At 39.6% G+C, this 14753-nt stretch overlaps 9 protein-coding genes across 9 annotated transcripts; 5 read left to right on the forward strand and 4 right to left on the reverse strand.

Annotated features, from left to right (window-relative positions):
• Positions 1 to 217: 217 nt before the first annotated feature.
• C5L36_0C08140 (uncharacterized protein) lies at positions 218 to 2671 on the forward strand (the record flags this gene model as incomplete). Its single annotated transcript, XM_029466517.1, has 1 exon — positions 218 to 2671. One exon carries the CDS (start codon positions 218 to 220, stop codon positions 2669 to 2671), a length of 2454 nt encoding a protein of 817 aa, XP_029322377.1.
• Positions 2672 to 2736: 65 nt separating this feature from the next.
• On the forward strand, positions 2737 to 3360 carry C5L36_0C08150 (uncharacterized protein; the record flags this gene model as incomplete). Its single annotated transcript, XM_029466518.1, has 1 exon — positions 2737 to 3360. The coding sequence occupies one exon, from the start codon at positions 2737 to 2739 to the stop codon at positions 3358 to 3360; it is 624 nt and encodes a 207-aa protein (XP_029322378.1).
• A 434-nt stretch (positions 3361 to 3794) lies between these two features.
• C5L36_0C08160 (uncharacterized protein) lies at positions 3795 to 4757 on the reverse strand (the record flags this gene model as incomplete). The annotated part of the gene is made up of 1 exon (XM_029466519.1): positions 3795 to 4757. The coding sequence occupies one exon, from the start codon at positions 4755 to 4757 to the stop codon at positions 3795 to 3797; it is 963 nt and encodes a 320-aa protein (XP_029322379.1).
• Positions 4758 to 5255: 498 nt separating this feature from the next.
• On the forward strand, positions 5256 to 6467 carry C5L36_0C08170 (uncharacterized protein; the record flags this gene model as incomplete). Its single annotated transcript, XM_029466520.1, has 1 exon — positions 5256 to 6467. The coding sequence occupies one exon, from the start codon at positions 5256 to 5258 to the stop codon at positions 6465 to 6467; it is 1212 nt and encodes a 403-aa protein (XP_029322380.1).
• Positions 6468 to 6682: 215 nt separating this feature from the next.
• C5L36_0C08180 (uncharacterized protein) lies at positions 6683 to 7987 on the reverse strand (the record flags this gene model as incomplete). Its single annotated transcript, XM_029466521.1, has 1 exon — positions 6683 to 7987. The coding sequence occupies one exon, from the start codon at positions 7985 to 7987 to the stop codon at positions 6683 to 6685; it is 1305 nt and encodes a 434-aa protein (XP_029322381.1).
• Positions 7988 to 9195: 1208 nt separating this feature from the next.
• Positions 9196 to 10263, forward strand: C5L36_0C08190 (uncharacterized protein; the record flags this gene model as incomplete). Its single annotated transcript, XM_029466522.1, has 1 exon — positions 9196 to 10263. One exon carries the CDS (start codon positions 9196 to 9198, stop codon positions 10261 to 10263), a length of 1068 nt encoding a protein of 355 aa, XP_029322382.1.
• A 352-nt stretch (positions 10264 to 10615) lies between these two features.
• C5L36_0C08200 (uncharacterized protein) lies at positions 10616 to 13099 on the reverse strand (the record flags this gene model as incomplete). Its single annotated transcript, XM_029466523.1, has 1 exon — positions 10616 to 13099. One exon carries the CDS (start codon positions 13097 to 13099, stop codon positions 10616 to 10618), a length of 2484 nt encoding a protein of 827 aa, XP_029322383.1.
• Positions 13100 to 13384: 285 nt separating this feature from the next.
• On the forward strand, positions 13385 to 13915 carry C5L36_0C08210 (uncharacterized protein; the record flags this gene model as incomplete). Its single annotated transcript, XM_029466524.1, has 2 exons — positions 13385 to 13439; positions 13524 to 13915. The coding sequence occupies 2 exons, from the start codon at positions 13385 to 13387 to the stop codon at positions 13913 to 13915; spliced, it is 447 nt and encodes a 148-aa protein (XP_029322384.1).
• Positions 13916 to 14007: 92 nt separating this feature from the next.
• On the reverse strand, positions 14008 to 14646 carry C5L36_0C08220 (uncharacterized protein; the record flags this gene model as incomplete). The annotated part of the gene is made up of 1 exon (XM_029466525.1): positions 14008 to 14646. The coding sequence occupies one exon, from the start codon at positions 14644 to 14646 to the stop codon at positions 14008 to 14010; it is 639 nt and encodes a 212-aa protein (XP_029322385.1).
• Positions 14647 to 14753: the final 107 nt, after the last annotated feature.

Genomic DNA, 14753 nt, shown 5'->3' on the forward strand with positions numbered 1-14753 from the left:
GTTTTCACGCTCTCGCACTTTCTCAAACTTTTTCGTACTTGAACTTTTTCCTCCCCGCGGATGTGCCCTGATTCTTTGAACATGAAAAGTGGGTCGGGTCCTCACTAGGGCAACAGAAATAGGTGATGTTCTTTGCCTCAGAGTCAAACGCAGGCAACGTTAAATAGATCAGCGTCTACATACCCCATCCAAACATTTCCGAGGAACAACATCAACGATGGAACTCAATCCACGGTTTGTGTTTTTCATGTTGGTCCTGTTTTGGATCATGACGTCTGATCCAAATGTCCAAGAACGATATCCTTCCAACATAAACCGCTCGAAGATTTTGGAATTCGCCAAGGAGGAAATCAATTCTACAAGGTCTGCCATGCTCTCAGACTACGAGTCCGGATATGGGAACATCACAGGGTTCCATTTGTCCTATGGTGATTCCAAACTCGGGAAAAACTATAGCGGGCCTATAGAGCATCCCTTTGTAGAAAACGAGAACTTTAGCATATTACCCAACGTTATCAGTCGTAGGGCTGCAAACATATGGAACTCGGAAGGCCAGGTGGTGCAGCTACCGAAGGATCGGGCTGATGCTCATATGGGAGTTATAGGGATCAAAAATAATACTGGTGTTTACCCGCTCAACATCACGGGATCAGTTAAGGGCACGTTCATCAAAGTCGAGTTTGAGGACTCTCCTTTACACCCAATACCGTTGCCTATCCCCAAGTACCTAGCGGATCTCTATGAATATAGACTACACGAGCGTCTGAAGAGGGATATTGACTATAACAACCCAACGGGCGAAGACAACGACTCATTTGATCTACCGATTCCACAGCCAGATGATTCGGGAATTAAGAAGGTGGGTAATATCACTGTTCCAGAAGGTATTGTCAAGTTGTCCTTCTTCAACCACGATCCCGTACCGAATGCGGAGATCGACTTCAATGGGACTACAGTGCTTTCACTCAATCTAAGATTGAACGACGAGTTTGAAAGTGACGAACATGTAATGTCCCTCCATGGGATCTATGACCAGGGTACCGGTAATATTATTGTAGGCTCGAGATCTGCTAAATTCCACGGCATTGCTGCCTTACCACAGCTTTCTTTGCAAAATGGCGAACAATACCAGAAGAGCAAAATGGCACTATTTGGAGACTTCAACCAAACAAAAATTGAAGACCTCAAGTTCCAAACAGTTGAAGACTTGGTTGATGCCTCTGAGGAATGTGAGTATGTTGGATATTTCCATGTGGAATCCACAAATCTAACCAAAGAAGAGCTACAACAGATTGACTATGAGTTATTAAATCCAATAGGTAGGCCCCATAGAAAAATACCAAACCTAAAACTAACTTCAGGGCTACTATATTCACCAAACTGTGCAATTGCGCTAGATTTGCATGACTGCCAAGGTTTAAGAGATCAAGTTTATGATAATGGATTGAAACGTATAATTTTGGTGGCATCGATAGTAGTGCTTTGCCAAATTCTGATTTTGATCAGACAAATGGCTCAAACTAATACGCCATCGGCATTATCGAAGCTCTCCTTTTGGACGATATCTTTGATGAATATGGCGGATGGGTCAATGTCTGTGATATCATTACTATGTTCCATGATATTTACAGACCTATATATACAATTTGCTGTTTGTGCTTTCTTGGCGTTTACCTGCTCATCTGTATACGAAATGAAGTATGCCATTCAAATTTATTGCACTCAGCTGAATGAAAGACCATTGGATTGGAGAACAATGTTACAGGGGACACCTATTGATGAAAGAGCTGAACGGTTGGATCAAGCTAACAATAGAACCAATGAAAACGGACAAAATACAACAAACAATGAGCAAACAATGACGGCAGATGAACATGCCGTTGGCGCAGAACTATATACCCGACATTTCTTCACAATGCTTGTCTTTTTATTTGTTCTTTTGAGCGTTATAACTTGGCCAAAGAAACACCGTCAAGTCTTTGAATATATTTTCCTAACTATCTTTAACTCATTTTGGATTCCTCAAATATACAGGAATATTTTGAGGGGATCACGAACTAGTTTTGGCTGGGAATTCATAATCGGCACTTCGATATTGAGGCTAGTACCGGTAATTTACGTTGAGAGTTTCCCGAATCCATTCAACCATCATAGAGATATTTTCTTTGTCGTATTTTTAGTTATTTGGATGTCTGTCCAAATTGCAATGATGGTTTTGCAAGAAATTTTGGGGCCAAGGTTTTTCTTGAGTGAAGACTATTTACCAAAAGCATATGATTACCACCCAATAATCACCAAGGGGGATATTGAATCGGGCTTTCATTTCGATGCGGAAAACCTCATCTGTAAGGGTGATTCGTCAAACGATGAGGATTCGAGGACGTTGACATATGTTACTGATTGTGCAATCTGTATGCAAAAGTTGGAGATTCCTGTTGTCAACAAGCCAGGCGAAACTAATCAAGAACTTAATAGCCCTTCACCGTCGCATCAATCGTTGGAATCATCATCTTCATTACTACCTTCATTTGGTAAAGCTACAAATATCATTGCACGTCGTAAATATATGGTTACGCCATGCAACCACGTTTTTCACACAGATTGCTTAGAAAACTGGATGATGTACAAGCTACAGTGTCCTGTTTGTCGTAATAGCCTACCTCCCTTTTAAGCTGGCTTTGGGCGTATTGATAGTGGTGCCTTATACTTGTATGTAATGATACAAAAATAGCTGTAATGTCGTTTATTTTTTTAATATTTTTTCCATTTTTTCACCCCTTTTATTACTCACACTATCTCTTGATCTCAGACCATACTTGTACGAGCTGTTTCCTATGCTTTTTTCAATTTGTCGTTTTTTTCAAGTATAACAACATCGACGACGGTAGTATTATGACAGTTACTGAAAGGCAATTCAAAGCATGTCTGTTTGACATGGATGGGTTATTGATTGACAGTGAAACCATTTACACTATATCATTTTCTGACATCTTGAAGAACAAATTCAATAGACCGGAAGGTTTAACGTGGGATGTTAAAGTCAAACTACAGGGCCTTCCTGGTCCCCAAGCCAGCCAAGTTGCTATTGATCACTATGGACTAGCTGGAGAAATCACAGCCGATGAACTGTATCAATTGACAAGCAAAAGGCAAGAAGAATTATGGCCAGAAGTTGCAGTTCTACCAGGCGTTGAAAAGCTGATCAGGTACTTGAAAGAGAAAAACATACCGATTTGCGTTTGTACCTCTTCGCATTCCGACAAGTACAAGTTAAAAACGAGCCATCACCAAGCATTGTTTCAGCTTTTTGATGGCAACGTGATCACTGGTGATAATCCAACCATTCTAAATAAGGGTTAACCATTACCATTTATTTGGTGGTTGGGATTGGAGACTTTGAACAGTAGGTATGGAACAGACATTAAGCCTGAAGAGTGTCTGATTTTTGAGGATGCAATGCCTGGCTTTATTAGTGGCAAAAGATCCGGCGGTTATGTTGTCTGGGTGCCTGATTCTAGGGCACTTGAAGTTATACCTGACAGTGAGATCAAGAAATTGGTTGGTGAGAATAACGAGCATGGTGTCATTCTGGAGTCGCTGGAGGAATTTAAACCAGAGCTATATAAATTGTAGAATATTAGACGATATAGGTCAAAGAACAACAAAAACAATAAACTAACACATTTTTGCTGATTGTTTTGTAGTTGTATAATAAAGAATGTATAAAATAAAGCGATATAGAGATAAGAAGTGAAGAAATTTTCTTTCTTTTGATAATTTTAATTGTTTATAGATTAGTATGGTGCATTAGAGAATAAGAAGGAGATAGATTCACCATTATGGAGTCTTCTAATAGCTTCGGCCAAGACGCCCGAGATATCTAGGGTGTCTAGTTTAGGGCACTCTGAAAGTTTGCTTTCAAAGGGAACGGTGTTTGTACAGACAACTCTTTCCAATCTGGAGTTATTGATATTTTGGATTGCATTGCCAGATAAAATACCATGTGTAACGATGGCAATGACGGATTTAGCACCATTATCCAGTAAAACGTCGGCAGCCTTAGCCAAGGTACCACAAGTATCTGCCATATCATCAACAATAATACAGATTTTATCGGTGACATCACCTACTAAGACCATTCTCGACACCTCGTTTGCACGGGCACGTTCTTTATGGATAAGTGCAAAGTTTAAATCTAATTTATCAGCTAAACCTGCAGCTCTCTTAGCACCACCTGCATCTGGCGAAATAATGATTGCATCTTTGATGTTGACTTTCTCCTTGATATACCTAACAACACTTGGTTCTGCGTACAAGTTGTCAACGGGGGAATCAAAGAAACCCTGGATTTGGGAAGCGTGCAAATCCATTGTAATCACATGGTCACAACCTGCAGTGGTTAGCATGTCTGCCATTAGTTTTGCAGTAATTGGGGCTCTACTCTTATCTTTACGGTCTTGTCTAGCATAGGGGAAATTAGGTAGAACTGCAGTGATTCTTCTAGCTGAAGCAGCCTTACATGCATTGATCATAATCAACAATTCAAAGACTTTATCGTTGACCGGACCGGCACCAATCTGCATGATGATGTATATGTCCTCATCACGAATGGATTCGCCAATACTGAAAAGCACCTCTTTGTTTGAGTCTCTTTTGAATTCAACTGGTGTCAATGGTAAACCCAATCTCTTTGCAACCAATTGGGCAAGTCCACGATCAATATCGGGTGCTAGAAGTTTGATGGAGTTGGAAGACATTCTACTGTGCGGCTGGGGGAGCTCTCTTAGCTAATGGAAAGGGTTTGTGAAGGAAGGATTGGCCTTGTTCAAAACATCATTATAGCCTAACAAAGAATATACCACTTACCATGTTCAAACTAGAAACTGGGGTAGGAGGAAAAAAAAAAGTAGAAAAATTGCAATTTAAAATTTTCAATTCGGAGTCGAGAGAAAAAAAAAAAAAGGTAAGGGAAATTTTTTTTTTTTTTTTTATTTTGTCTCATTCTGTTCTCAAGTTCCTGGAAGAAAAAAGAAAAAGAAAAGAGAAAAACTGCTTAATAATAAAAAATTATTTGAAACGCCCGGGGAGCTTGTGAGTTCGAATCTTGGACGGCGACATTGAGAAGGATTTGCTAACTCCTTTGCATCAGCTGTTTGATAAATTTAGCAAAACCTGAAAAGGTGGCAGAATGGGGTTTTTCATTCATTAAAGGTTAATTGGCTATTACAGAGAACGGGCTATCCGGTTGACCATCAATGACACAGTCCAAGGATGAGGAAGATTCCAAGGTGCCACACAGTTTGAGAAAGAGAAACTTTAGTTCAATGTATAGTGAAGATCAAGAACATAATGGTGCTGCAAAAGCGGTTTTGTTGGAATTCAAAGACTTCAAATATCCAGACAATCAGACGTCTAATAAACGGCCAAAACTACCGAAACTGCTGCCTTATAAATTGCCAAGAGATCTGTTGATTCGGTTGGATATACCACAGCTAACACCGGAAGATTTAGGACTCAAAATAGCAGTTTCGGCATCGAAGAAGCTCAAGCAATCTGTTGAACCTATAGACAAAAGTGGCAGCAGCACACCGAAAACACCGAAAACACCCAACACGCCCAACACGCCCAACACGCCCAATACCCCCGGCACACCACATCTACCGCATACGCCCAACAAATACGAGGTTGGTTCAGTTAAACTGATGACTGAACAAGCTGAGAAATTGAAGAAAACGGCAATTGGAATGTATCAAGATAGACAATACCCTAATTCTATTTTGATATTCACTGAATCTCTGCTATTATTGTCGCTGGCTATACAGGTGAAGGAGGCTGAGCAGCAAAACGTCAAACCGGGGAACGATATCAAGGGTGATTTGGAGTATGCCAAGTGTTTAACACGCAAGAGACGAGATTGGAACTCGGTTTTAGCGTTTACCGATAAGGTCATAACCAACTTCAGCAAGGCAGATTCGAAAAACATTCCATTGGATGAGATGGTGGGGCTTGTTTATTATGTCAAGGGGTTTATAGAAACGCATTTGAGTGAATTATTGATGAGACATATCGAGCTAATCAAGGAGAAACTCAAGAAACGGAGTAATGTTGAATTGACGGCACAGTTGATCAAACTGCTCGACAAGTATAACGATCTAAAGAGCAGGTCGAGTAAGTCTATGATGCAGGGTGCCTCAAAGTTGGGTATATTCAAGATTTTCAAAGACTATCCTAGACTATACCATGACTCAATGAAGGACTTAAGTAAGGTAGACCATAAGGATTTGTATCTTTGCGGACTAAACATTGAGAATAGGAAAAGGCTCATCAAATTCAAAATTGGAGTTAATTACTGTCTGCCTATCAACACGAACAATTGGGAAATGAATAATCTGTTGAATTTTGGAAGCTACTTCATAAGGGAATGGTGTGTCTTACATCAGGTTAAACACCGACGGATATTCGAATAGTTAAGAAATGAGAAAGAGGACATGTACTTAATGGAAGTAAGAAGTATAAGAGAGTTAGGGAAAATACAGGGCATATAAATATTTGTTTATTTAGTGTAGAACGTTATTCAAAGAAGAAGCCGGATAGTTTCATTCAAGTGCTTTCGCCTTTTGCGTAAGTTTTATTGTGTAACATGTTTTTTTGGTTTTTTTTTTTGGTTTTGTCATTCTCTCCATCAATTGACATCGGGGAACTGATAGAATGAGATTGCGATAACAAAATAGGCAGCCACAAGCATTGCTCCTTCGAGCCAGTTTGAAGAGCCGTCTAAGATGAGGGAGTTTGTGATGAAGACGGAGACAAAGATGACAGCCGTCTGGTAGACTGAAAAGTAGAGACTCATAGAGACGTCCATTACCCAACCTACCAAAACAAGCAAAGGTGTGACGAACAAGGCGATCTGTAGGGAGGAGCCAATAGCCACGCCAATGGCCAAATCCATTTTGTTTTTATAGGCTACGTAGATTGCAGTGACGTGTTCGGCTGCGTTACCGACAATTGGGATGACAATGAGACCAATAAAGGTCTTTGATAGTCCTGAAGACTGGACAATGTCATCGATGGTACTAACTAGGTTATCTGCACAAACCGAGACCAAGACGGTAGAGAGAATCAAGACCACAAGTGACTCTATATAGTTCAAATGGATTTCACCCAACATGTCAACATCATAGATTGATTTTGGTCTGTTTATGAAGTTTGAGGAGTGAGATCGTTGATTGGATAAGGTTGGCAAGTTTGAGTTATTAATATCATCTTCGGTGTTGAATGGAGCTTCAATATCGGCAGACGGGTTGACGCTGTGGTCGTTTGAGTCTGCAAACAAGTAAGCGTGGGAACGTAATTGGAAAACCATGTAGAGGACGTAAACAAACAATAATATGATGGAAGTCCCCCTAGAGAAGCTCAAGATTTCTGCATCTGAGTGTTTACTATTCTGTGGGATGGAAGCATGGAAAGCAGCTGGGAGCAATAGGGACATTACCGATACAGCCAATAAAGAGCCCATAGTTTGAGCTGCCGTTTGATTGAAAAACTGTTCTCTGAATTTCAAGCCACCAACAACAAAGCAGCTCCCCAAGACCAACAATAGGTTGGAGAGAATAGAGCCAATCATTGACGACTGGACCACGGTGATTTGGTTTTGCCTCAATGCAATGATGGAGACAATGACTTCGACTGCGTTACCAAAGGTTGCATTGAGTAACCCTGCCACGGAGTTGTTGTTTATAGACTCGCCCAATTCCTCTGTAGCAAACGCCAACAAGGAGGCAAGAGGGATGATCGCCATGAAGTTGGTCATGAAGATCAGGGAGGGCTTGAAGTCCAACTTCTCCGAGAGAATACCAATTGGAACGAAAATTAGTAGCCAATTTACGGGGGACGATTTCAGGGTCTTTACCGTTGCGACATTGACAGTCTGCATGAGAGAACGCTGGCCAGGGGTTGGGTCTTCTATCAAAGGGGTGGACTCAGACATGAAGAAGAGGACAATTTAGTAGACGCTATTGGAAAGTTTGACAAGACCAAAAGAAACTTAAACCCAAAGTACATGAAACGCAAACAATTTGGGCTGGTATAATATAAAATACGTCTCTAATAGAGGTACCTCATTTATAAGCCATAATGGACTTGCATTATTTTCAACACTTTCTCAAATTAGTCCAAATTTGTCGGATGCATTCATGTCCCATTTTTTTTTTACTGAATTTCCCTCATTGCATTTTCCACGCGGGTGAAAACTTTTAAATATTAAAAGCCAAGAATTGGGAAAAAGTCAGGCAGTTTTTCTTTGAATAGTTTTACCCGTTTACGATTTCACATTTCCGATTTCGCATTTCATATTTCCGATTTCCGATTTCACATTTCACATTTCACATTTCACATTTCGCGCCTTTTTTTCCTTTTTCATAATGAGCCCCCCTTCCCCCCACTTTAAAAAAGGTGCTACTCAACAGTAGCATCTTATAGCAACTATAAATAAAATGCGGCAAATTAACGCGTATTTCTCAAACGCGCCGACGACGCGAAATGCAAACGCGAAGAGCGCGTTTGCTTGGTTTCAGAAACGTGTTTTTTTTTTTTCTCTTTTTCTTTTTTTCGCGTTTCTCCTTAAAGGGGCCGCTCTTCATTTTCTTAGACATTCTTAACGTGTCGCAAAGAAAAACGCGTTTTGAAACTCAAGATGAATTCTTCAACCTTGCATTGTTAAGACAAGAGATAGTTTTAAATATCATATAGTATCCTTTCCTGTTTGAAGGGGTATCTTCTAGTGTTCTTTGTCACTGGTCATTCCATCTCTTTCTTCTTCTTAAACCCATTTGGTTCCTCTTCTTAGTCAGAGTTTTTCTTGCTAATTTAAAGTCTTTATACTGCAAAACACCAAAAAAAAAGGGAAAAAAAAAAGACAAACATATTTTCACTTGACTGTTTGCTTTTTTCCCCCACCCATTTTTTGATACCCCCCCCTATTGAAGTCACTTAGAACAAGTAGATACACCCTTCAATTGTTTCAGCAGTTGTTCTCTTGACTTTCCACCCAGTACCAAACTCATAAATTGATAACTTGAGAAACTCACTCACTCTCTCAAGCACCTCTATTGGTAGGTTGAATTGTTATATCTCATTATATTCTGCCAAGAAATAAAAGGAAAAAAAAAAGACAAAAATTAAAAGATATTCAAAGAAATGTCAGACTTGGAAGCATTATATATCTTTCTTAACAGGTCAATCACTACTGAAATGATCCATTTCCTTTGTTCAACAACTACTTCTATTATTCAGGTCCATCAGAAAACTCAGGAAAATGCCCTAAATAATTATGGTTACCCTTCACCTCCTCAATCTCCAACGAAATCAAAACATTCCATCCCTTCCTTGTACCATTTCATTAAGAGGTTGATCGAACACTCTCACGTTCAAGTCACTACCTTGATGACAACCTTAATCTATTTGAATAGGTTAAAGGAAGTCATTCCTCCAAACTCAGTCGGTATGGAAACTACCCATCACAGAATCTTTCTCGGCTCGCTCTTGATTGCTGCTAAGTACACAAATGATTCCTCTCCAATGAACAAACATTGGACAACTTACACCGACGGACTGCTGACTCTACGTGAAGTTAATGCTTTGGAAATCGAAATGATCCAGTATATTGGATGGGACCACTTACGATTCCAGAATGAAGATTTAATTAAATGTCTTGCGTACTTCTTGGAGCCTATCAAGAGGAAACTGAGAATGAAACAAGAACATAAAATCACTGACCAATTAAACCAATTGCAGTATGTTCAACAGCAAGAGAGAGAGCAACAACAACAACACCGTGAACTATTGGAGAAGCAAAGGCAACAGCGAGAGCAACAACGAGAGCAACAGCACCACTCGCTAACGCAATCTTCAACTTCCTCCTCTTTACCTTCTCTAGTTTCTTCAACTTCAACTTCCTCTTCCTCCACTTTTGCCTCCCTCATGTCCGCAACACTGCCAAGGAAAGGTTCCATGCAATCTCTGCAATCCGAAATCAAAATGGAACTGGAATCCCCCTCGGTTTCTGCCCTAGAGAAGGATAACAACTTGCGCATACCCCTACGCCCGTTGCGCCTAAAGCCTCAAAATAAACCTTCGGCTATACCAAACACAAAGAGAATGAGCTCCGTTAACCTCGCTGCCATAGATACCCTGAACTCATCCCTGAACAGGATGTCCCTGAATTTCTCAAGTATAGACCTGAATGAACCCCTCCAATCCATTTAAACCGTGCCTTCACATATTACAATCGCTACTTACAATCAACATCACAACATCTCTCACATTATTGTCACGATGCTTCAATTCTACTGTTTTTTCCCTGCCCTTTATTTTACCGTGTTTTTCTCTTCAGTTCTATTCTTTGTTGTTCCTTTTTTGCTCTCAGCATTACATGGACTTGTCTTGGATTTCTTAGATTTCAATTCGTTCCCCTATTTGTAAACAACCAGATATCAATCTTAATTTTATGTACTGTAGTTATTATTAATCTTAAATTATGGAAATTTGTTCAAAATCTCTTTTGTACAAAATATAAAACATTTACACCAAGTAAAATTGTAGATATGAATCTATTTATTCAGCTGTACAAATCATCCTCTTCTTCTTCGGTGTTCCCAAAGTTAGCAGCATTACCATTGGTAGCGTTCGCATTACTAACACCAGTATTAGAACCTGCCCCACTACTTTCATCGAATTTGAAATTTCCTAGCTGACCTCTGGAGGATTGTAACTGCTGAGCATATGCTTCATACCTTCTCAATTCTGCCGGAGAAACAGATCTCTTTGCTGTCTTCATTGCCTCCTCAAAGTGAGATTTGGTAATGTATGGAACTGGATCCTCTTGCTCAACCATCTCAACATCACCCTCTGTCTCACCCTCTTTTTTAACTTCTGTTTGTTCAACTCTTTTTTGCGCTTCAATCGAATCCTTGATAGCAAACTTGGCTGCTCTTTGAACAATATAAGACAAATCAGCACCAGTAAAGCCGTTTGTTAATTTCGCAATAGCTCTTAATTCCAATCCTGGTTCTAATGGGGTCTTTCTTAGTTGTGCCTTCAAGATAGACAGTCTACCTTCCTCATCCGGTAATGGAACATAAATTAGTTGATCCAATCTACCAGGTCTAAGAATTGCAGGATCAATTTGATCTGGTCTGTTGGTTGCACCAATAATGAAGACATTCTTCTTTGCATTCATACCATCCATCTCGGTTAACAACTGGTTAACAACTCTGTCCGAAGCACCACCTGCATCACCACCTGCAGATCCACCTCTAGCCTTCGCAATAGAATCTAATTCGTCTAGGAAAACAACAGTTGGCGCTGCAGCCCTGGCCTTGTCAAAAATATCTCTAATATTAGACTCAGATTCACCATACCACATACTCAATAGCTCAGGTCCCTTAACAGAGATAAAGTTAGCTGAAACTTCAGTCGCAACAGCCTTAGCTAGCAAAGTTTTACCAGTACCTGGTGGACCAAAGAAAAGAACACCCTTTGATGGTGATAAACCAAACTTGGTATATTGGTCTGGATGTAAGACAGGATATTCAACGGTTTCCTTTAACTCATTCTTGATATCGTCCAAACCTCCAATGTCGTCCCAAGTAACATTGACACTTTCAACAACAGTTTCACGCAAGGCAGATGGGTTGGAGTTACCAAGAGCAAATCTGAAGTTGTCCATAGTAACACCTAGGGAGTCTAAGACCTCTGCATCAATGGTGTCTTCATCTAAATCAATTAACTCCATCTTTTCTCTGATCTGTTGCATTGCAGCTTCAGAACATAAAGAGGCAATATCCGCACCCACATAACCATGTGTCTCAGAGGCAATCTTTTCCAAGTCAACATCATCAGCCAATTTCATATTCTTGGTGTGAATTCTTAAAACTTCTAATCTGCCAGTAGCATCTGGAATACCGATATCAACTTCCCTATCAAATCTACCGAATCTTCTCAATGCAGGGTCAATAGAATTTGGTCTATTGGTAGCAGCAATGACGACAACATTTGATCTGGCCTTCATACCATCCATCAAAGTTAATAATTGCGAAACAACTCTCCGTTCAACTTCACCATTAGTCTTGTCTCTCTTTGGCGCAATGGAATCAATTTCGTCAAGAAAAATAATAGAAGGAGCATTCTTTTCAGCTTCTTCAAAAGCTTTTCTCAAGTTAGACTCAGATTCACCAGCCATTTTGGACATGATTTCAGGACCATTGATTAAAAAGAAAAATGCACCGGTTTCATTTGCAACAGCTCTTGCCATCAAAGTTTTACCAGTACCTGGTGGACCATACATCAAAATACCCTTTGGAGGTTTAATACCAATTGCCTTGAATAACTGTGGATGTCTTAGCGGCAATTCAACTAATTCTCTAATTTGCGCCATTTGCTTTCTACAGCCACCAATATCGTCATAACCGACCTCATTCAGATTATTTTCCTCATCTTCTCTGTTGATTGGTTCACCTTCGGAATGTATTATGGTATCCTGAGAAACAATTGCATAATCCTCAGGTTCAACTTCAACAACCTTGAATTCAACTTGTCTCATACCACCTCTGACGACAAAATGATCACCTTTTCTGACTGGTCTATATGCATCGACAAAATAAGGTTTCAAGAAAACATCAAATAGGGAACCCGTTAAGCCTTCAATTGTATCAGCAATTGGCAAAACAGAAATTCTAGATGCAAATTTAATATCAGGACATGGGTGGATTGTAACTAAATCACCTAACCTTACCCTCAAGTTGTTTCTTGCAACTCTATTAATTCTACATGCTCCATCTTCCATATCATCATCTGCTAAAACAACCAAAACGGTGTCCTTTCTCTTTTTACCCTTAACTAAGACAGCATCACCACGAAACAACTGTAATTTCTCCATAGTATTGGAGGACATGGAAATGATTGAGTTGTCATCATTGACTGCATCATCAACAATTAATGCATTTTCCTTCTTTTTTCTCCTTAAAATTGCAGTTGCAGTGGAATCTTCTGGTCCCTGCTCTCTACCAGAGGCATCTAAAAGTGGTTTCTTTTCGTCAACCATAGTTGTTTCCTAAAGATACGTCTGATATCTGTTCTCTGAAAAGAATAAAAGAGTAAAACCGGAGAAAACGCCACCGAACGGGAATAAATATTAATGTGTCGATCTCAGTCAAAATCAGTTTCTTGCCACCGAACTGTGGGAAAATATCGAGGGCAAGGCGCTTCCCAATTGGGTATTTTCGCATTTCAGTGACTTTCGTTTCAAAGTTAAATATATTGTCAGTTGATCTTTGCTCTCTAATCTTGGGTCTTCACATTTCTTATCCTTGCAATTTGACAACTAACCATGGCATCTGCTATCGCACACGAGGCTTCCTGTATTTTTTGCAAAATCATCAAAGGTATGTTTATCCCTAACTGACCCTTTTGGTTTGCTCCCATAAGTTTATCTGTTTTACTAACGTGTGCATTTCCATATAATTAAGGTGATATTCCATCTTTCAAACTGCTCGAAACCGCCCACTCCTATTCCTTTTTGGATATTCAACCGACTGCTAAGGGCCATCTTCTAATTATTCCTAAATACCATGGCGCTAAGTTACACAATTTGCCAGATGAATATTTAGCTGACCTATTGCCTGTTGCTAAGAGATTGGCAATTGCGTTAAATTTAAACATCGATTCGCCACAAGGTGACGGCTATAATATTTTACAAAACAACGGTAGAATTGCCCACCAAGTTGTTGATCACGTCCATGTCCATTTGATTCCAAAAAGAGATGAAGAAACTGGTTTAATTGTAGGATGGCCTTCAGTTGATGCTGATATGACTGAATTAGGCGAATTTGCAAAGGAGTTACAAGCAAAGTTGAACTGATACAGTTATGTACCTATTGAACTCTTTTATTGAATATCTACACAAATGAAATATCTTCTTCAGTTGAATATGTATATACCTATATAGTGCAATCAAATCCCCACCATGCCTGTCACCTGGCGTGCCCCGGCACCAAATATATATTGCATGGTTTGTGCACCAAATGGAAAGTAACTAGCAGTGTACCATAAAATGGCCATAATTTCAATGATTCCCGTGATTAAACTGAGGATGGTACTCTTCAACACAACTGCACAGTAAATTGTAGCTATTTGACTAAAGACAAAAACAACGGTGAACGGCAGTCTCTCCTTGCTAGACAAATGTCTTAAATAAGAAACAGGACCTTGTAAAACACCAAAAGAAAGAAAGAACAATGTCGAACCTAATGTCCAGAGCATCACGAACTTTCTTGGTTTCAAGGTCAACACAGGGAACAAGAAAAACCCAAGTGCAAAACATGCAACCGATCCAAGCAATAAAATGAAAAATCCTGAATATCTTTCAAACCTAGATAATGTAAACCACTCTGGTTCTTCGTTTGACCCTAGCAAATCACTTGTGTTTAATGGTAAAACATTCTGTGCACCCTCGAGTGTATCTTGGAAAGTATTGCTTATGTTGTTTCCGATGTTGGAAAAAAAAGATGAAGCATTGTTTGTAAAATTATTACCCCCAGTTCTGGAATTTCTCCAATCTGACAAAAATTGGGCGTTGTTTGCTTCTGTCATTTCAACTTCTTAGTAGATGAGTCTGATAATCATTTACGAGCCTCATAACATGTTTAAAGTTAAGCATGGCTTAGATCGGATCGAAAAAATAACAACATATTTTTGGC

The sequence above is a fragment of the Pichia kudriavzevii genome, chromosome 3 (genome assembly GCF_003054445.1).
Source record: "Pichia kudriavzevii chromosome 3, complete sequence".
Lineage (NCBI taxonomy): Eukaryota > Fungi > Ascomycota > Pichiomycetes > Pichiales > Pichiaceae > Pichia > Pichia kudriavzevii.